At 63.1% G+C, this 22,103-nt stretch overlaps 1 protein-coding gene across 1 annotated transcript in view; it reads left to right on the top strand.

Moving 5' to 3' along the window:
• Positions 1 to 4,069: 4,069 nt before the first annotated feature.
• The window catches only part of RPS6KA2 (ribosomal protein S6 kinase A2), a 94,357-nt gene continuing 76,323 nt past the window's right edge, over positions 4,070 to 22,103 (top strand). The window contains exon 1 of the mRNA XM_045842828.1: positions 4,070 to 4,324. Within this exon, the coding sequence (XP_045698784.1) occupies positions 4,157 to 4,324 (168 nt within the window). The 5' untranslated portion in view covers positions 4,070 to 4,156. The remainder of the gene's footprint in view (positions 4,325 to 22,103) is intronic.

Raw genomic sequence — 22,103 nt, 5'->3', positions numbered from 1 at the left:
CCGGTTCTATCCCCCCACCCCCCTCCCTTCTGCCCCATTCCGCTCTAGGCCCGGCTGGGGACTTCGAGTTTTCGTCACCGCCCCTTCAGATCCCAGACCTCCTCTTGGTTCTTTCTTCGCGTCTTCTGGTTCTTGGCTGCGCCTCCCGCCCCTTTGCTGACGGTGACTGTCTTCCGTGCGTCTCGGTCTGTCTGCCACTGCTGCTCGGGGAAGCGCTGTTTCTGGGGCTGCCTGGGAACTTGTCGGGTCCTTGTGACGTCTCCGCCCTCTCGGGGTCACGGCTCTCGGTGGTCCGTCTTCGTCCCGCCCGCCCGAGACCTCCCTGCTTCGTGGTGCGATGAGCCGTTTCCAACCGAGGGCTGGACTCTCCGGGTATCAGGCTGTGGGCCTGCGGGCCTTATCTCGGGCTCTGGCGAAACGGCGGCTCGGACGCCTTGTGACACAGGAAGTGGGGCCCCGCGTTACGACAGGCGGGCAGCGGGACGTGCGGGTTGGCGTGGACTCCACGGGCTCCCCTGGGGGGCTGGGGGGGCTGCCTCAGTCCCCTGCAACCGCCCCTGTACCAAAAGGAGGGGTGGCCTCCTTACCCCAGGGCAGCAGATGCTGCAATGTGGGGGTGTTGGGGCGCCTCACTGCAGCCTGGAAAGGGGGTGCTGTAGGCCCGGCACCCGAGACAGCCGGCTTCTGTTGGGGCTTCTCTATCTGTCTGTGTCCCCTGGCATTTCTGGGTTGCTGGCTCCCCAGCTCCAGGGGCGGGGGCACACAAGAGAAGCCTGCCCTCTCCGCGCCTCCCAGGGTCTCCACGTGCGCGTCTGAGGCAGCCGTCCGCGGCGCCAGCGGCTCTCAGCGAGGGGCGAGGGGAGAGCCCGCCCGTCCCACCCTCCCGGGGTGGGAGGCCACACACAGCGTGTGCACCGCCAGGATGCCGTGGAGAGAGCGGGTGATCGACTGCACGCACATGCACATGCACACGCACACACGAGAGTGCAGGCGCACACACGTGATTTCACGGGCTGTGCCGACGCGCACAGGTCGGAGCTCGCTGTGCCGGGGGCCGAGAGCGCCCTGTGGGGCGTGGCACATGCCCCCAGTCAAGCCCCGCAGACACAGGGAGCCGACGTCGTGCCCCCCCCCCCCCGGCCTGTGTCAGGCTTGACCTCGGCCTCCACACAGAAAGCGAAGCTGAACTGAGTCTCTCGGGCATTCGGAGATGCACGTCGCCCACTCTCGCCCGCGGTGACCCGGGGGCTGGCGTGAAAGGGACATACGCCTCTGGGGAGGACGGCGGCAGCGGCTCCAGCGGGGAGGCGGGGTCTGACTCGCCCTGCGGGGGCGGGGGAGGGTGTGGACTGGCCGGTGCGGCGGAGCCCGGGGGGACCCCGACGGGGCCCAGGTTTCCATGGAGGCCGTCTGCGACCTCGCTGCGGGCCTTCTCGGAGCAGCACGGCCGGGCGTGCGCAGCCCCTGCGCCTCCAGCCGCCACGCCCGAGACTCTCGGGAGCGGAAACGGAAGAGTTTGTCTGAAAGCCACTCCTTGGTGGCGAGTGAATTCGTGGTGGAGAACCAAGGACGAGCTGACGGCCCCACAAATCCGGGAGCCGGCAGGGGTGGTGGGGAGGGGCAGCCAGATGAAACACCGCTGACCGAGAACGCGACAGGGCTCAGTCTCGCAGCTGCCATCTTCGTCTTCGTCGTCTGACGTTTATCGTCCTCGCCAGCCACCCAGCCGGACCTCGGGCTGTCATCGGCGTCACCTGAGACCCTGGCCCTGCCGAGGAAAGGGGGTGGTGGTGATCGGAAGTGGACGGTGAACCGAGGCTGAGGCACCCACAGCAGCACCCGCAGCAGCACCCCGTTGCGGCCGACAGAGCCCGGGAGGGGCTGCCTGAGGGACTTCCGGTTCCGAGACCCGACCGGGCGAGTGACATCCTGCGGGCAAGGTGGCAGTCAGTGCGGGGTTGGCACAGCCGCTGTCCAGGCTCACAGCGCACAGTAGGTGCACAATTGTCCTTTCCCTGCCGGCTCCCCGGTGGGCTGTTGGCGCAGGGAGCAGCCCATTCCCTCTGTCCCTGTCCCCCGCCCCCCACTGCCCACACAATTAGCTCACCTCGACCCACCAAACACACTTTAACTTTGTGGTGTGGTGCGCGGTTTCTGTCCTTTGTTGCCCGTGACACTCGGTGGCGGAGGCGCCAATGCAGAGGCCGTCGGTTCTGCAGATGCCAGTGAACTTGAAAATGAGAGGACGTGGATGGTTCTGGAAAGGGCCGCCTTGTGCCAGACCCTGGGTGCGGGCGGACCGCGACGCTGGCTCAGCGCGCAGTGGTCCGCCGGCGTCACCAGAGCAGGTGGCCGACTCCCCGTCGTCGCGGCCGTCAGATGGCAGCGGGAGCCTGCGCACCCCCAGCTTTGTCCGACCTCACGGGGCCGGGAATGGGGGGGGTCTCGAGGAAGAGCGCCTTGGGTCCCCCCGAGATTACTTTCTGAGTGTCCCAGCTCTTTACAGCACCCTAATAAGCAGGGCCGGTGGGCATGGCTGAACTTCCTGAGAGGTGGGGGTTCGTGGGTCGCGTCCTAGTGACTGTTCTTTTGTTGCCTTTTTACTTATTTTGTCCTTTGGTTTTAGAGAGAGGGGAGGGGAGGGAGAGAAACATCGATGGGAGAGAGAAACATCGATCAGCTGTCTCCCACTCCTGTCCCACCTGGGCACGGAACCTGTGACCCAGGCACAGCCCCGACCCGGAATCAGACTGGGGACCTTTTGCTTTGCAGGACGACGCCCGGCCCACGGAGCCGCCGCACTGGCCGGGGCCAGTCACGGGCCTTAGAAGTGACTGGACTGTGTTATGGCATCAAGTTCAGTCCTGTGGTGTTTCCGAAAGAATTATGACATAATGAGGAAAATAGACTCGGTTAAATTAGGACTTTTTCCAGCTCCCCCCCAAATCACAAACATTTTAATGAACGAAACATGAATTTAAATGTTCATACAGATATTTAACTATAATAGAGAACATTTTTCTCTTTTCGTGCTTACACGATATCAGCGAGCCAACTCTCCTCTTTAGAGATAACCAGCAATAACAGTCATGAAGACCATCGTCAGAGGACTCTGAGGTCAGCTCTCTGTCCACTTCCCCAGGAACTCCTCTCTCATGACACGCCTCGTCCTGGTAGCGCCTTTATCCTGTATTTATTCCAGCATTTTCTTCCGTTGTTTCTGATGTGCCCAGATACTCACTGTCCTTAAACGTACGGCAACCTGCTTTAACCCTGTTACCTCCACACGGGGCTTCACCTGGCAACCCTCACCACCCCACCGAGCTTGTTTCTGGAAGGTTCCTGTGCACCTGGCTCTTCGTAAATCAGCACCGTTTCTCGTTAAGAGTAACGCCGCCCTTGGGGACAAGGTTCCCTTGTTCCTCCGGCCCTTCCCGGTGCGTGGGGTGGAATGTCCGTACGGTGCAGCTTCCTTCAGCCACGTCACCACACAAGCGATGAGCGTTTCGTGGACCATCTGTGTCCACGTTGGAGATTCGTGGCCACAGGTTTGGAGAGAGGTCCCCGTGTAGGAGGCGGAAGGGGGCCTGCGCGTCAGGGGCGCGGCGTCTCCGTGGCTCCAGATTAAGCCGTGTGGCCGCTGGGACATGGCCAGTCCTCTCCGGGGGTCAAGTCCCCTCCGTGGAGGCCCCACCGGTGAACGGTGCCGGGAGATCGGAGCCTTAAAAGGACAGAAATAGAGGCCCCAGCGGGAAGAGGCATAAAGAGGATGTTAACAGGACACAGAGTCCCTCCCCGAGCGGCCTGCATGCCGCCCTCCCAGCGTGCGGAAGGAGTGGACCCTGGGCCGGGGCGGCCATGGCCTCGGGCACCGTCCCATGGCCAGCGGCGCGGCTGGCTCCATGCCGGTGGCTCCCTCCCATCTGGGCCTCGCTCAAGACCGGCCGGCTGGCGGCAGAGCAGGTGGCCACACATGCCAACTGGCCGCCCAGAGGGACGCGCTGTCCCTAAATTAGGCAGATGACCCCGAGGTGCTGGCTTCGGCCGGTTACTAAAAGGGGCTCTGACTTCTGCCGCCCGCTGCGAGAAGAGGGGGCCAGCCTCACCCCCGGCCGGCGTCGGGTCGCACCGCTGAGAAGCGGCCGGATGTTTACAAATGCCGCTGCCGGGGGTGTGCTTGGGGACACGCACGTGGGGGCCGAGTCCGGACGCGCGCAGCAGAGGCCTGGGCGGCCCCCCCACCGTGGTCCCTGTCATCGCCGACGTGGGCGCTATGCTTTCCCGCTTCCGCCGGGCCTTCTCCAGGTTCTACGGGGCGCTGTTGGTAAGTACCCTCGTCTCCGCGTCTGCCCCGCTCCGGGGGGCTTCTCCAGGTTCTACGGGGCGCTGTTAGGAAGTACTCTCGACTGTGCATCTGCCCCGCTCTGGGGGGGTGCAGTGTCGTCTCCTTCTCCTATGGGGGGTCCCCGTTTGGAGGCCAAACCGGCCAGTCCGGTCGTGAGATTTCCAAAATCGTGCATGGCATTGGTAACCTTTCCCCTCGTTTCTTCGCACTCTACCTGACGTGAAACTCGGAGCGCGCTATTTTTAAACCTTCGCTCTTCGGACTTTTTCTTCTTTCGGGTACGAACGTGTTGTGCTTTCTTCCTGTTTTCCCTTACATTTCGGCTTGCGGACATTCCCCGCTCTGCATCGTGCCGTTCTCTGTCTGCGTGACGCGGTCTTGTGCGGAGTGGGCCGGAGGTCGGCGACTCTCGGGTGTGGGTGCGGGGACCAGCCCCCGGCCGTGCCGATGGCGGGGCCCCCCCACCCCAGGCTGTCTCTGGGGGGGTCGGCTTCAGTTGAGTTGAAGCACAGGGTGGGAGGGTGGGCCGAGCTCACTGGTTTTATATTTCTCTCCCAGTGCCTCCCCCCGGGTTTCTTCTGCCCTTCTGTCCTCAGTGTGCCCCACGTTCTCCCCTGTTTCTCCCTGTCCCCCTGTCCCCAGGCAGCAGGTGCAGGGGGCTGACAGTCAGCAAGGGGTGGGGTCCCCACTCCAGGCCTGGCCCATGGGACTTGGCCACGAGGACCCTCGGTGTCACTGCATCTCCGCCGTTTGTGGCTTTGCCCCTCAAAACGGGTGCCCTGTCTGGCGCTGATCCCGACAGAGGGGAGACCGCACCGGCCAGCGGCCGCTCAGGCGAAGTCACGGAGGGCTGCATGGGGGCCAGGGGCCTGCGCATCCCCACCGCCTCTCCCACTGCCCCGCATCCCCGCCGACCACTGAGGGACTCGGGAGCAGGGCTATTCTGGGACCGGCTGCCTGGCCGGCCTCGCGCTGGCTCAGGGGGCAGAACCTGAAACCAGGAGCTCCCCCCCGCCTCTCTGGAGGTGGCTGTGGTTGGCGGGTCGTCAGGCGGAGAAGGTGTCCAGGGAGCGGCCGAGGTCACGTCCTGCGGCCTGGGTGTGAGGACGGACTCCGAGGCTGGTGTCCCTTTCCGTGATTTCCACGTGTCACATGCCACATGCCGCAGCCGTGTCCAAAGGAAGAGCGGCAGCCTCAGGAAGAGCTCGGGTTGCCCAGCACGCACCGTCGACGCGTGGACCTGCAGGGACCCAAAGGGCCTGTGATTTTCACCCCGAGATTCCTTTTCTTTCTTTTTTTTTAAAGATTTTATTTATTTATTTTTAGAGAGGTAAGGGAGGGAGAAAGAGAGAGAGAAACATCAATGTGCGGTTGCTGGGGGCCGTGGCCTGCAACCCAGGCATGTGCCCTGACTGGGAATCGAACCTGCGATGCTTTGGTTCGCAGCCTGTGCTCCATCCACTGAGCTACACCAGCCAGGGCTTCGATTCCTTTTCAAAGCTGCCGAGAACACCCCACACAAGCGTGTGCGGTCGGTGCCGTGGATCCCGGGCCCTGGGCGAGTCCAGTTCAACCTTCTGCTTGTTCCGCGTTCCCGCCTGACAGACGTGCCTGGTAAAACACCGAGGAGAGGCACGAGAGCGGGTCGTGTGTGCGTCACAGACCCCGTCCGTGGCGGCCGCGTCCAGAGGCCTCTCTACAGAGGAGGACAGGCCCCGCCTTCCAGGCCAGCCCCTGGGGCTTTGGGGGACACCTGAGGGTGCTCACGCCCGAAACACGGGGCTCCCAGTGCTGGCCGCTGGGTTTGCTCAGGAGCCGGTTCTCCCATTTCTCGGGGGAGGGAGCTGCGGGCTGTGCCGGCGGGCGACTTGCTCAGGGACTGGGGCGGCCGGTGGCGACGCTCGGGGCCGTCCGGGCGGGTTGACTGGGTGCAGGGTCCCCGCGTCGTCCTGCCCAGGGAGCGGACGCACGCCCCACCCGGCAGAGCTCAGGAAGCGCATCACCACGCCGGCTGCGCATCTCGGAAATGCAGGGCTGGGGTCTCCACGTGGGCCAGGGTGTGGGGGGCAGCCAGACGGGAGTCTCACAGCGGGGGCGCGCCTGTGCTCCTGCGGCGGCAGCCCTGGGCGAGGACACCCTGTGTCCGGGACCAGCGTCTTGAAGCGGAAGGCGGCCAGGGCTCCCATGGGCCCCGCGCAGGTCACCCCTCAGGGGTGGACTCAGGCGGAGCCCCAGGAGAGAGGCCTCTGCGACTCCAGCAGGGGGCGCTGGCGACCACAGACGGGAGAGTGGTGACTGAGCGCAGGGTGTGACCGGGGACCGTCTGTCCACGTGGCAGACGCGTGGCTTTACCCTCGAGGCTTCACCCTCTTCCCACCCCTGTCCTCACGGGGACCGTCCCTTCCCGGGCTGCTGCCTCCAGGGCCCTCGGACCCCCTCCTCCCACACCGCCGCTTTGCGGGGAGGGACACAGCCAGGACTCCGGGGCCCCCACGGGCAGCATCGTGGGCCCCGGGGGCTGGGGACACACACTGACGTGACCCTCGGTCTGCAGGGCAGGCGGCTGCCGCCGTCCCAGCAAACGGTCCCGACGCCTGCCAGCCAGCGCCCGGAGCTACCTGCCACGGTTTTGTCCGGAGCAGCAGTGCGCACCTGTAAATGATGAGTTTATTTTTAAGTGCACAGGCTCCTGGCAGATGACGAAGAGGGGTGAGCGGCCGCCCAGCCCACCCTGGGTCCCCCGGCCGACCGGGAGTCCCCGCCACTCTCCCCGGGGTCCTGTTCAGTCCGGTCACTGCGTGTCCAGTCGAGTCCACACTGTGCGCACTCTGTGCTCCGTTCCCTGAGAGCCTGAGGGGACCCGTGTCCATGGCAGGCACCGTCGGAAGGTTGCCGTATCGAGATGTCCCCGCAGACGTTACGGGGACACGTCACGGATCTCGGTCTCTCTCCCGGGCACCTGGGCTGGCGTTTCTCTCACGTGAACACAGACGTGAATTCCGTTTGAGGGCAGGCCGACCAGCCCTCCGCAGAAGCGAAGAAGCAGGCAGTTCACATGGGGGGGGCAGTGATTTAACGGGGTGCTGTCAGAGCTGCAGCCTGGCGGGCACAGGGCGGGGCTGGGGGTGCCGATGCCATGGGAAGTGAGAGGAGGAGGCTCCCGGAGTTTCCTTCGGGCGCGGGGGCTGGCGGTGCGTGTGGGCTCCAGCTGCGGTCGCAGCCGTGACACTAAGTAGACCCTGGGGGAAGGGTGTGTCTCCTCACGCGGCTGAAGCAGGTGCACTCCCACCGAGGATGCCCCAGACAGAGGACAGCGGGGACGGCCCCTTCTCGGGACACGCGGGGCCCTGGAGAGGGCCGCTGAGGTTAAGAGCAGCCAGCGGGTGAGGCCCACTCAGGCCACTGCGTCTCCTAGAACAGAGGTGCCCGTGGCCTGTGGGCACGAGGACCCCCTCTCCCCGGAGGGGGCCGAGGGTGAGGAAAGTGGGGCCACAGCCCTGCTGGAGGACGATGCCACTCGACGGGTACATTGGGGGTCTCAGAGGGAGGAAGGGTCCTGTTGTCCTGCTCGGGCACCAGGCACTTGAAACACGCTCTTTCCGCCCGAGGGGTGATGGATGGGCTGCGTCTGCCTCCCGGACGGGGGGGGGGGGGGAGTCTCCGAGCCCGTGGGGCGGAAACAGGCGCAGAGCGTTACCTGCCGCGTCGGCGAGTCCGTCGCTGTCTGCAGGCGCCGGCACGGAAGGATGGAGCGCCACCCAGGCCCCGGGAGGCAGCCGTCCGTCCGGCAGGGCTGACCCTGGGACAGGCCCTCCCAGGCAGGAGGAGCGCAGGCCGGGGACGTGCCGTGTGTCCCCAGCCTTTCTGTCCTGCTTTGCGTGCAGGGCCTGCCATGAGCGGTTTTAAAGGTTGCTTAGGAACAAAGAGATGAAACACGGGGGCGACTGGGGCGGGAGCGGGGATGGGGGGGTCTGGAGGAGAGGAGGTGGGGTTGACAGGGTCAGATGCGGGGACCGCACCGTCCTCGCCAGCAGGACAAGTGAGGGCCAGGCCCAGCGCGGCCACAGAGGCCCTCGCTGCGTCCCTCCTGCGCCCTCCTGAAGCGGAGAGGGGCGTCTGGCGGCGCCCTGAGCACTCCCCGGCAAGGGGGCGGGGCCTGGGCAGAGCCTGAGCGTGGCCGTGGAGGGAGGCGTCCACTCCACTCTGCGGCTCTCAGGGCCTGGCCTGCGTGTTCGCCGGGAGTCCCGGCCGTGGGTCTGCGTGGGTGTCAGGAGCACTCTGCAGAAAACCAAGGTGAACCAGGAAGCTCTTCCTGGTCAGTCCCTTGTGCTCCTATCTGCTTCAGCCCCCCTGCCTGTCTCCGGTGGGGGCCGGTGGTCTCCGTGATTCACCGTGCTTCCTCACTCCCCTGGCCTCTGGACACACCACCCCCACCCCCGACACAGACACCAGCCCCTGTCCTGGGGGCCTGTGGGCTTCGTGTCCACTGTCCCCTCAGACTCAGCACGGTGATGTGTGGGCCACCGCCCTGCCAGCGTCCTCCTCCGGGCCTGGGTGGGGGGTCCTGCTCCCCAGCTCACCCGTCCCATCCAGGCCCCCCCACACACACACACGGGAGCCACCTGCTGTCCTCGAAGGCAACAGCTTTTTCAAACAAGAGCCTCCCTGCCTCCCGTAAATAACTTCCTGTGGTGAAGCACACAAACACGAAACGCACCATTGTCACCATTTTCAGTGCCCAGTTCAGTGCTGTGAAGGGTGCCCACAACCATCATCCGTCTCGAGAACTTGCTCCTCACGCAGAACCGCGGCGCTGTCCGCAGTGAGCACCGCCCCCCGCCCCCCACCCCCACCGGCTGCAGCTTCCGCTCTGTCTCTCTGACCGGCCCCCACCAACCCCAGCCAAGCGGGGTCAGACAGTGTCTGTGCTTTGGTGACTTATTTCGGGAGCGCCAGGTCCTCAAGGTGCACCCACGTGGTAGCACCTGTCAGCTTCTCCTCCCTTTTGGAGTGCAGGTCCTCCTCCTCCTCCGCGGCGTGGGCAGACACGCTTTGTTCACCCACCCGCCTGGTGACAGGTGCCTGCGCTGCTTCTGCCTTTCGGCCGCGGTGCGTGATGCTCCTGTGACCTTGGGAGGACGGGTGTCTCCTGGACACTGCGCGTTCGGCTCTGTGGGGTGCGGCCCAGGAGGCGGGATTGCTGGGTCGTGGGGTAACTCCATGCACAACCTCCTGAGTGGCCACCTACCGTGTTGTCCCCCCAGGGGCCGCACCGGTGTCCCTCCCGTCCTCACGGGCGTGAGGTGCTGCCGCACGGTCACTGTGATGTGATGTGCGTCTCCCAAGTACGTAGTGACGCTGGGCCCTGTGCCGTGTGCCTGTTCGCCCTCCGCGTCCCTTCTTTGGAGAAATGACCCTCCCTCACGTCTCATAAACAAAAACAAAGCATTCTGGCTCTAGAAACGGCATTTCCTGCATTTCCGCAGCAGAATGGACAAGGGTCGGGGTTCAGGCACTGGGCCAACCGCCCAGGAGCAGCCCGGCTGCTGTCTCTCGGGGGCAGGAAGGGGGGCGGGTGTAGACACCACCCGCCATGTTTGCACAGAGCTTTCTCTTCCCCTGGGAAGACGCCCCCTGGCACCGCCTCTCCGTGACGGACAGGAGCCGTCGGGCAGGAGCTGTCGGGCAGGAGCCATCAGGCAGGAGCGGGCCCAGGTGACCGGCACAGCTCCCGGAGCGAGGTGCCAGGTTCAGGTGCAGAGGTCAGATGACGGTTCGGCTTCTTTCTTCCGTCCTTTCTGGACCCTTCGGTGGGGAGAACGGGGACTTCCGATGACGTTTCTGTTCTGGGGTCTCTCATCAACACCCCTTTCCGATCGGGGCGCACGGGAAGACGAGGAGGACGGTGAGCCTTCCGGATGGATTCCTCTTGGACTGGCTGTGACCGTGTCCCCGGCTTCACCAGCGTGACGTGGGGCAGGCTCTGAGGACCCGAACGTGTCCCCGGGGGCAGCCGGCGCCGGGGGCTCTGCTCTGACCAGGTCTGGCCTCTGTGGACGCCATCACCCTCGGGACACGGGACAGAGCAGCCAGATTCCTCCCCGAACGAGGCTCTGGGCAAGTTCGGTGTCCGGGACTCCCGATTTCACCCGGGTTTCGGTCGGGGTTCTGGCAACCTTAGCGACTTCAGTCCTCGTTCTGAACGGGGGCCGGGCCAGCCCCGAGTCTCTCCAGGAGAAACCCGGTCCTCAGGGCGACTTGTGTTTGCGCGCTGAGTCCGGGCCCCGGTCCCTTCCCGCGTGACTCGTGCAAATGCCTGCACAGACGGCGAGGGCCCCGTGGGGAAGAGCCTGGGCCCGGCCGAGTCCCCGCAGCCCCGAGCCTCGCTGCGGTTTGGGGCAGGGGGAGGCGTAGACGCACAGGAAGCGCCCTGCGCCAGCCCTGGAGGGTTTTACAAACACACTGTAATTCAGTCAATTCTTGGCGTCCTTGACACCAATCTGGGGTGCTCTGACTCGCGCACGCCTCGTGGGAGAGCTCCGTGGGTGAATCCCGCAGCGTGGGGGCCGGACGACACCCCCACCCCCCGCTCTGTGGGCCCCGCCCGGGCTGTCTCCGCGCATGTGCCCGGGGGCCTGTGCCTCCGTCCGCGCTGCAGGGCGGCGGGCTGCTGTCCCTGAGCGCCGGCTGTTCTGAGCAGAGTGTGAACGGGCCCGTGTGAAGTTGTGAGCTGAGTCGTCCTCCTGGAGAGGCCCCAGCACGAAGGACGGTCTTCAGCATTCTGGCAGCTCCTCACACCCCCATGGTCCCGTGATCGTGGGTGCTTCCCCTTCGTCAAAAAGGAGAAGAAACAGTAGCTATTTCAAGTACAGACGACTGGGCCGATTTGGTCAGAAATGCTTCTATAAAATCACTCTTTTCCTCCGTCCTCCCGTTTGTCCATCAGGTGCTGTGGGCCAGGTGGCAGGTGCTGGGATAGGTCCCGAGCTCAGTAGGATGAGAGTGGGACATACATGCTTCTCAGGTCCCCTCTCTGTCACCGGTGCACACTTCGGTGGCCTCGTGTTTGATGCTGTGATGAAAAAAATGTAAAAGGGCTTCGTGCAGGCAGGGGGCGGGTGCCTGGCTCCTCACTGGAGTCGCGGGCCGAGGGTGGGGCTCCGAGCTGAGTGTGGGCGGGTGTGTGCAGAGAGGGCAGGCGTGTCAGCATGAACACGGCCCGAGGCACAGAGCTGGGGGCCCTGGACAGCTCGCCCAGCGGGTCCCGGTGCCTGGGAGACAGAGTGTCGGGGGAGGTGTGGCGACGCCCACAGAGGGCCTTTGGGGCGTCCCCCTGTGGGCCCACAGTGCAGACGTGGCCGGAGATGGCGGCTGAGCCACATGCTCAGACACCGGCGAATGGATTGGAGAGGTGCAGAGCTGGGGATGAGAATTTGGGAAATTTAAGGGTTCTTTAAGAGAAATGCAGTGATTATCACCGTTATACTATTGGCCTACAAATATTTCACCCTCTAGCTTAGGTTTACTAAACTCAGGATTGAAATGGAGCCATCTTGCTGGCTGGGCGTGGCGTTCGGTGGCCACGTTTCTGGAACCACCTCGCGGGCCCGGGAGGCGGGCCCGGCCCCGGCCCCAGCTGCAGCGGAGGACAGCGAGTTCAGAAGTCCAGCACTTCCCAGGGTCACGCGGGCTGGGCCCCGGTACCCGGTGGTGGCGCGTATTCCGCTTGTCCGCCTGTGACTTGGTGCAGACCGAACCGAACTGCAGTTCCCCCGCGGGCGGCGGGGGTGTGTAGGGAGGGGAGCGTGTACACTCCGAGCAGCGGCAGCTGTGGGAGGGCTGCTGGAAACTCCCGCGGCTCACCGTGGGTGTGAGCGCGTCCGCCCGCCGGGAGGAACCGCGCTCCCGTCTTCAGGCAAAGGCCGATGTGCACGGTGCGGCGTGGCTCGCGTCGGCGGCGACCCCCGACACCGCGCCCGACTCCTCCCGCGGGCGGATCACCACGCCGCCGCGTAGAGGGCGCTGTTCGCACGGTCGCGCATGCGCGCAGAGAGCCCGGGCTGCGCAGGTGGCCCTGCCCGAGGCGGGGCTGGTGCCAGGGAGACGGTTGTCCACCTTGTCCCCTGTGGAGCCGACGGGAAGGAGCCGGTCTCCTCGCTGGCGTTTCCTTGCTCTCCTCTCTGCGTGCCCCGCGTCCCGGGGCGGGTGCTCACGGGCTGGCGTTGGCACGTGACCGAGAGCCCTTGTGGCACCGAGTGCCTCTTTCCAAGCACGAAGCCACGTTGCTGTGACCACGGGTCAGGGGGGCAGGCTGACTGGTTCTTACCGCCCAGGAGGCGGACACCAGCTTGGAGTCCCGTACTCTGGTGTCTGGGACGTCCCCGTGCCCCCAGGGCTCACCCTCTCTCACTGCCCCGCCCCAAAAACGGGTCCCTGGCCTGACAGCTGACAGCCCAAGGAACTCCCAGGAAGTCTGCCACCCGCGACGACCAAGAGTCGTAGCATGACAATATCCCCGAGACCGGATATCCGGTGTTAAATTCATGGGAGGCGGCAAATTCTACATCTACCATAATCTTACAAGAAAAGATGGAATGTTATAAATTGCAAGACCATTTCTGATACCAATTAGTGAGAAATAAAAAAGCACTCGTACGGTGATAAAGAAAACCTGTCTTCCCACACGGACGTGCAGGCCCACTGTGCAGGAAGACGGCAAGGACTCCCTCCAGACCAGTGGGAGTTTGCTATGAGGGAGGAGCGGCAGTACACCACCTGAAATAGTTCTTTAGTGCTTAGTGTGTTACGCAAGAAGCACCAAACACAGGGCAGAGGCAGGAGACCCCGTAAGTCACGCTGGGAAACGGAGCAGGGCAGGGAAGCCCCTCACTCTGTCCTGTGCGCATGAAAGGCGCCATATGGGTCAGAGTTCAATAAAAATAACCAAAATGTGAAAGAAGAAAGAAATCACAGTTGAGTGTTTTACTGACCTCTGTGCGGGAAAGAACTTGCTAAGCACACGAGCGGAGAAAACGTCTCACAAAAGAGATAATTTCATTCGACCTATTAAAATATTAAAAACTCTGTGTCAAGAACGATACATGAAATAATAAGGAAACGTAGGAGGAAAACACATATACGTAAACTTTGACAAAGGGCTAGTTCCATGGTATACAAAGAACTCTTAGAAAACAGTAAGCAAAATCCTAACTCTCCAAAGAGAAAATGAGCTAAAGACACAGGCATAGCGCATGAAACAGGAAAATAATGCGCGTGAGCCCCAGACACGGTCAGGCCCTGGGAAGGACCACGCAGACGCAAGTTGCATTAGCCAGTGCTTCTCACCGTGCGTGCCGGCCACGGGCTTTTCCTCCGCTGGGGAGTGTGAGTTAATTCAAACTTTTGGAGAACAACGTGTATGTTAACCTCAAATTTTTTGTGACTTTTTAAAAAAATTTTAATTATTTATTTATTTATATGTAGATACTTGGGGTTTTTTTTTAAGATTTTATTTATTTATTTTTAAAGAGAGAGAAGGGAGGGAGAAGGAGAAGGAGGGAAACATCAATGTGTGGTTGATGCGCCCCCCACCAGGGACTTGGCCTGCAACCCAGGCATGCGCCCTGACTGGGAATCGAACCTGCGACACTTTGGTTCGCAAGCTGGCACTCAGTTCACTGAGCCACACCAGTCAGGGCAAAATTTTTGTGACTTTTAACTCAGTATTCCAATTTGTGCAAAGGCATTCTAAGGACACAGTTAAGACATTAATTCATGGTTTATGGGCAAGAGTGCTCCTTGCAATGTTATTTTTACTTAAAAATAAGTGAGGAACGGTCAGATTTTATTGCCCTCAATGGAAGGATGTTTCGAGACCGCCAGGAAGCTTGCGGAAATGCCCGTCGTCCAGTGGTGAGTGCGGAGGTCAGGCTTCGCGCCTGGACGAGGAGGGGTCGAGTCCCAGCCCCGCCGGTTCCGGCTCTTACCCTCGCCCCCCTCAGCCGCGGGGTGCGTGGTGATGCCCTTTCTGCGAGGGAACCGCCTACTGCACGGGAGTTTGCGTCCGTCCAGATAGAACTGACGCCCGGCAGGTGGGGTCTGCGCTCGCTGCCCCCCAGGGAGGCGATGGCCGGCCCGCGTGCCAGCGGACACTCAAACGGTCCTCAGATATTTGTTCTCTGACACACGCACACCCCCTCCAAAGTGTGCGAGCTGCAGGCTGGCGAGTAAGAACATACACCAGAACAATAGTATGATTACATGAGGAAGATTCTCCCCGTCTACAAATGGCAGGCTTGCATCTGGTGGATGAAAGGACTCTCCGTCACGGGCACCGGGCGGAGATTAAAACGAGTTGGAACTTCCCCGGGTCTCCTGCCGGCAGGTGTCGGCGCCTCGCACTCCGCTGGTGCTTTCGACTCTGCCCGAGCTGTGTCCGAGCGCGCTCGGCGTCCGCGGGACCCTCCGCCGCAGCAGGAAGGTGCTGGCAGGCCCGCCCCGTCTCTCCCTACGGCGGTCTGTGGTCCGGAGGCGCGGGCCCTGCTCACGGGGTGGGCGCTGGAGCTAGGGCGCGGGTGGACGCAGCTGGAGTGCGGGGACCCCAAGTGTGCCTGTGCACTCACCCCAGTGCACTCCCGCCCCCGCCTTCGGGGACCAGGGCCCCCGACCACCCTCCTTCTGCGGACGCCCGTGTCCCTGGGACCAGGAACCTGCCACGCTCGCGCCGGGTAGCCCTTTAAGGAAAGCGTATGTGCTGCTCCAGACCGCTTAGGAAAGAAAAAATCAAACTTGGGAAGCGAACACTTTCTTTCCCCGAGAGGGAAGGGCAAGAAACAGTCCCACCACCGCCGTGAGGAATCCAGCTCCTGCTCCTGCAGACGGGCAGGGGTCCTTCCGGGGACACGGGCCGCGCACCCTGGGTGCTGCCCCCGTCTGGGGGGCGTCCTTCCAGCCCCCAGGCCGCCGGGAACGGCTGGGGAGGGCCGCCGGGCAGTTAGTGGTGTCAGCTGGTGTTTACACTGAGGACCTAACAAGTGACCCTGCAGAATTTTAATTTTAATTAACTGGCTGACATGGGGAAGTGGGACTTCCTGTCTTAACATTTTTACCGCATTCGTTAGTGCTTCGCGGGGGACGCCTGCCCCTCTCCGGCCGATGCCTCGGTGGTCCCTGTGCAAGTGCCACGAAAGGCCTTCGGGGGGGTTAGGTGGCTCCAGCGTCACGTGCGGTGGGGGCGGGCACGGAGCATGCTCAGTCCGAGGAAGGCGGGGCGTCCGTTAGGGCGGAAACTTGCGGGACTGCAGAAGGGGCGGAGCCTCCAAGTGCCCGTCCAGGGGAGCGTTTGGGAGTCTTTGTTCCTCCGCGCTGAGTGGTTCGGTCGAGGGTCAGGATGTGACCCTGGGGCTCCAGGCACGTTCCCCACGTGTCCCTTCCTTGGCCCCGCGTGCATCGTCACAGCTGACCCCCGGGTCACACGCACGGCGCCGGGAGGGGAGGAGTCAGGCCGACCCTCTGCGGGATCGAGTACACTCGCCTGGTCGGAGCTGTCCCCAGTTCTCTGTCTCCGGTCGCTCCCTCCACCCCAAGAACCCACACCCTGAGCCCACCCCCAAGGTCGCAGGAGGTCAGAGTTTGTCCCCTCCGGCCCCCCAAGGACAAGTCCTGGCCTCCACCCTACCCACTAGTGTCCTCTCTGCGGGTGTCGAAGGACACGGACTGGTTAGGGCCGGGAGTGGCTCAGGGGCGTCGTCAGTGGCTCAGCGAGTCCCCGGTGGGGAGGTCAGAGCCACCTGCGTGAGGTCGCAGCCCCTCCGAGCTGCGTGGGGAGCAACAAGCAGGCCGGGCTGCAGGCTCCTGGCCGCTCCCCCCGGCCCTCGGGGGAGTCTGTCTGGGCTCCCGAGCTCACCCTCCGGCTGAAGGCGGCTGGTACTGAGCGGTTAGGCCATTTCAGCCGAAGAACCCTCAGCGCATGATTCCCAAGTGACCTCTAGCCCGTGGGTGCTGGCCTGTGTGAAGTGATGGGTGCAAAATGTCACAGGGAGAGTGTGGTGTCCATGCCCCATGGGACCCCCTGGGGTCCTCAGCCCAGGCTCTCGGGGCCTTGGCAGCCTGCATGCCGGGCTGCTAGGGGACCTGAGGACGCACGTGAGACCTCGATGGAGCAGGTGCAGATGCAGAGTGGACACTCGGCAGTGTCCACACCGTGGGTGACCGGGGCACCTTCTCTGCTGCTCCCTTCCATCAGCAATGACTCAGGAGTCGGAAACCGGCCCTCGCCTCTGGACACTAAGTCAACGCCGGCTGGCCCCGGTGATGAGGCGCGGGCATGGGGGGTTCTGTCCTGAGACCCTCACGCACATTTGTGCACGCAGCTCTGCAGTCCTGTCCCAGTGGCCGGCCACCGGCCCCTCTGCAGAATCCCCTCCAGCTGCCCCGGAGCCTGTGTCTCATTTGTTACAGGTCACAAGCAACCTGGGCGTCAAGTATGCTGGAGCCTCATTGGCGCCGGCTCTCGGATGCCGGAACCTCAGTGTTGTTCCTCCTCGTGCCTCGGGGGAGCTCCCCTCGGGTGCCCTTAGAGGAGCTCAGCCAGCGCCGCGGGGCAGTCGGTCATCATCATCCGACCCGTGCACAGCGTGAGGACGCCGGTCCCGCTGCTGCCCGCTGCGACTTTGCTCTGGTGTTTCCACGCCGGGTGGGGCGGGTCTCGTGGCCTTGGTGACGGATGTTCTCATGTCGCCGTGGGGCTCTGGGCCCAGGCCTGTGACACTCCCACACGCCTGGGTGCTGCGTCACAGCTACGGGCCCCCCTGCCCTCTGCCATCTTGTTGGCCTATCGCCCTGCCCGCTGGGTCATTACTCCCGTCGGGCGGGTGAGGAAGCTGGAACTTGGGGGTGGAGGGTCTGGCTGAAGGTCGTGGAGCAAGTCAGCGACTGAAACCCTGGTCCCGGGGCCCCAGGCACAGAGCAGCTGGCTGTCCTGCTGTCGGACTCTGTGGGACGGTGTCTCAGAAACCCCGAACACTGGCAAGAGCGGCTCTGCTCCGGGCTGGGTGCGGCATCACGTTCCTGAAGGGACGCAGGGAAAAGCTCCTGTGACGCCGTAAACCAAACAGTCGCTGGCAGCACGGCGTGTGGCCCGTCGTCAGCCCCGCAACCCTGCGTGAACGTCACGGTCACCGTGAACTAGCCAGTCCCACGTAGTAGCATTTCAGAATCCTGCCTCACGGTTCTTGTCGTGTCCGTGGATTCTAAGCCAGACTAGTAGTTGGTGGCATCTGTGATCACTGTCACCAACACTTCACAGTGACAGTGTGGAGTGCCTCAAAGAAACGTTTTCTCCCTCTCCTGGGACACCAGCTGGAACAGCTTTCCCGGAGGTTCCTGGGTCTTCCGGTGGAGAGTCGCCTCCCGGTGCCGGAGCGCTGAGCTCAGGGAGAGTGTGACCGAGGGGGCATGGCCAGTCCTCGGCGAACGCCGGAAACACCTAGGAAGTAAATCGACTGCACATCTCTGGTTCTACTCTCTGTAATAACCTGGTCTCAGGTACACTTACATAACGCGGCGCGTCGAGGTAATTGCATAATCGGATAAAAAAATCTTTGAATCGCTGCCCACATGCTCTAACACTTCTCTGTACTTGCTGAGCTGTGCAAACGGTTGCAGATGGTCAAGTACCAGTGGAAGATAAGTTCTGCTTCTCACCAAAAAAAAAAAAAGAAAGAAAGATTGAGGGGTAAGTGTCAGATAAAGTAGAAAAAGTGGCGATGTAAACCCCAGAGATCTGGTTCTCCCCCGAATGGGGGCCCTGAGCAGGGCCCCTGCCCTCTCGGGCGGACGGACGGTGCCCCGGGTTCTGCCGCAGGAGTGGACGAGAGACGGTGACCTGCTCCCCGAGAGCACGTGACCCCCGCAGGCAGGCGGCCTTTGCACGGAGATGTGCGTGGGCTGTAACGACGGGTGCCGGCACAGACAGGGGGCCCGTCCGGGTGCAGACCCAAACCACCCGGAGGCTCCCCGGCATTACCAGGCCGTGGTTAACACGGGAGCTGAGGTTTGAGTGCCGTGAGCTGGAAACACAGGCGTGGAAGTCAGCCGTGCCAGGGGACAGGTGAGGACGCTCTGCCCGACAGCCGTCGGTGCAGGAAGACGTGAGCCCATTCATTCGTTCAGTCGAGAAACGCGGCTGTGTCTGCCCCGGTCCACTTACCTGCTCGTTGGATGAGACACCTCGGCTTCTGTTCTCAGGGGCCCCTTTGTCTCAACACAGGGGCAAAGGCAAATAAATGGACTGTTCCGGCGACCGGGGAGGACGTGGTGGAGGCGTGTCCTCACGCTGTGGGTGCTCAGGGAAAGCGCTCGAGAACACGTGTGTCAGTGCGGGCGTCCTCACACGTGCATGAGTGCGTGTGTGTGTGTGCACGTGGGCAGGAAAGCTTCCCAGAGGAGCTGGCTGTTCAGTGAAGCTTTGAAGGAGGAGAGGAGACGGGTTACACGGAGGTGCTGGGGAGAAGGTGGCGTGAACCCCAGGCCGGGGTGCCTTAAAGTGAGTCGGCACCGCTCGGGAGCTGCTGTCGGGTGGGGGGGGCAGCTCGGAGGGAGGCTGAAGGGACACGCGGGGACCCCGTGGGGCTCCTCAGGGGCTCCGCTTTATCCTGAAAGGATGGGGAGTCGTTGGAGCCCCCAATGAAGAGGGGCTGGAGCGGACTCAGTGGATCTGAAACACCGAAACGGCGGTGCGGAAGGGCCAGGCAGCACCTTTCCCGCCCGAGCCGCTGGGACAGGCGACGCCGTAGCCCAGCCTCTGCTGAGAAGCCCTCGCCGCACCCCTGAGCTTGTCAGGGCTCCCGGGGACACAGCCCGGTTCAGCTCGCTCGGTGGCGGGCTGCAGGCCCCGGGGTCCCAGTGCGTCCCTCCCCATGCAGGGACCAGTCCCGGGCCTGGGCTGTGGGCCGAGGGGGAAGCTTGGCTGCCGCCCCGACCCCCAGGGCGGACCCTCGCCGCCTGGACCTCCCCAGGCCCTGCGAGAAAAATCAGCCAGCAGCCAACAGCCTCCCACCAGAGCGGGCGCTGCAGTGGTCAACGGAGAAAATGCAGCTGTGGTGGGGGTGACAGCCAGAGACCCTGATTCTTCCATGGGACCCTCTGTCCCGGTGCCAGGGCGCACTCCTCGGTCCCCCCCGCCCCCCAGGCCCTCCCAGCACCAATCCTGGCCCTCCCCGTGGGCGGAAGCTCCGGGGACACAGTGCTGCTCTCGGGGACGCTTGCTCTCTTTCCGGGGGCTCCTCACCGCAGTGCTCTCCCCACGGAGGGTGCCCTGTAAGCCCCGCCACCCCGGCTCCCAGGAGACCTCCCCCTGCTCCACTGCCCATCGAAGCGTGGGCGGGGCCTGCTCTCTGGACGCAGGGGTCTGTCTGGCTGCTGGGCTCCGGGAGTCCGTGTGTGCGGGCGCCTCCCTGGGACCTGACCCGTCCCCGCGTGGCGTCCTGTGCGTCTGTGTGCCTTCTCGTAAGGACCCGCTGAAGCTAGGCCCCCTGCCCCAGCCCGGCTGTGACGGCACCCTAGCTTGAGCACATCTGCCACGCTCTGCTTCCCAACCAGGCCCCGTCCCCAGGGTGGGGGCTGGGGCGTCGGAGCACCCTTGGGAAGGCACACACCACAGCAGCAGCCACAGGCACACGGCTCGGAAACGGAGACTTCTCAGACCTCAGTGTCTTTTTTGGTGTTCCACATCTTTAAGCTGTTTCTTAAAATACGTCCAGGCTCCAGTGCTTCCGCAGTATGCTCTCGTGCCTGAGGTTCCCACCGGCCCCTTCCCGACACGGCGGGGAGAGGGGGCCACACGGCGCTGGTCTCCCCGCAGCGGCGATGGGATCGGAGGCGCAGGCTCCCTGAGCTGTCGCCAGACTCCCCAGCCGGTCGTCCCGGGAAGGAAGTCCCATCCCAGGACCTGGAAGCGGTGATGTCACCGACTGGGGAGTGGGCACGGGACGGGGACGCACACCAGCTCAGAAATGCGGGCCGTGGACGGCATTGACCTTCAGGCGGCCCCACGGGGAGCCTTGCACCTGTGCCCCACCGAACAGTCCCTTTTCGTACACGGCATATGTCCCAGACCCCTCGCAAACCTAAAAGCATTGCTTAGGGTCACTGAGTTGTCCTCCCGGTGAACCCAGGCGATGTACCAATTCCTGGCTGGGAGACAGGGGCCGGGAGGGAGGGGAGAGGGGGCAGCTGGCCCTTCCGCCCAGACCACGTGCCGCAGTCTGTCCCGGGGCAGGGAGCACCTCATGGGAAGGCCGCCCGGCCCGCCGTCGGTCCGCTCAGCGTGTCTTCAGTGTGCGTGCACTGGGCACTGCGCGGAGGGGCTGGGAAAACAGAGACAGCCCCGCCTTCACAGAGTCCAAGATCTCCGCGCACGCCCGAGGGGCCCTGTGCCCTCCAGTGCCCCCACCTGCTGAGGCTGGCCGGGCCTGGGGGCGGGGAGTGCGTCCCCAAGGACTGTCCCTGGAGCCCCGCACAGAAGGGCTCAGGAGTCCACCTCCGTGCGCCCCGACGCTCGCTGCCTTGGGTGGTTGACTCTGCGCTCACCCCCTCCTGTACTCGCCATGTTTGTCAGCGTTTCTGACTTGATTGAAGACCATGGGGGATGCGATACTTTCACTTCTCTTCACACGTTCCGGGGGGCTTCGCCTACCTCCACGCTTTCACTGGGCGCCGGCGCCCTCGGGCGGCTGGGCCCCAGGCGTCTTTCTGCTGCCCTTGTCCTTGAAAGAGCCTTCGGGAGGGAGTTCGAGGCTGGAACTGTTTCCTCTCAGCCCTCCCATGCGGCTTCCGGGGGGAGAGGCCAGCCGACAGCCTGACATGGGTTCCTAGAAAATCTGTCCTTTCTTCTGGTTGCTTCAGAGAGATCTTCTTCCTGTTTTTGGCATTCTGCAGATGGAATATGATGTACTTGGGTATAGGTTATTTTTATTTAATTCTTAAGATTAGCTACAAGGACTGGAGAGTCCTGTGAATTCTGGACGGACAGCTCCCTACTCTCGCCCGCCCGCTGTGAATCCCGCTCACAACTGCCCCCCCATCCTGTCGTCCTGTCGTCCTGTCCCCTCGCCCCGACAGAGGCTCGAACACAGGCTGGTGCTTCCCTCCGCCCCTCGCCTCTGCGCCTCTTACTCTGCCTCCCTTCCTTCCCGTCGGTGCGACTTTCTGGTGCGCATTCCATCCATTTTCCTCTGTTAACGTTTCCTTGGACTTTGTCTACACTGCTGTTTATCCTGTCTATTGAGTTTGAATTTAAAATGTATAGTTTACTTTTGAAAGTTTTACTTTCGTGTACAAACCTGCTTGATTGGTCTGTAATCTCTCCTTTCTTGGGCATGTTGCCAATCCTCTTCTTTGTTTTTTAAACATACTGAACAAACACTTTGTATTGTTTAGATAGAACGGTCAGTCTGATTCTGCAGTTTGTTATGTCTGGGGACTCCCGCTGGCGGGAGCTCGCTCCCCTGTGCATTTAGCAGTTTATGGTTGCGACTCGCGCCCCTTGGGATTCCTCTGCGCTTGGGCTTTGGGCGCGTGTAAGGGGTGCCTCAGAGGACTTACGGTCGCCTCTGCCTGGTCCTCGGGGTGCTCCGTCTGGACCCCTTAAGAAGTAAATTTGGCCAGGCAGTTTCCAGGCCGCCGGGGGTCACGCTGCAGCCTCACACTGGCCAACACGGGCTGCAGACGCCTGTGGGGAGAGAGTCCCCTGGCCCGG

Source organism: Phyllostomus hastatus, unplaced genomic scaffold (assembly GCF_019186645.2).
Source record: "Phyllostomus hastatus isolate PE091 unplaced genomic scaffold, TTU_PhHast_1.1 phas_contig_40, whole genome shotgun sequence".
Lineage (NCBI taxonomy): Eukaryota > Metazoa > Chordata > Mammalia > Chiroptera > Phyllostomidae > Phyllostomus > Phyllostomus hastatus.
Note: the sequence above shows the minus strand (reverse complement) of the source record. Positions and strands in the feature narration are given on the sequence as shown.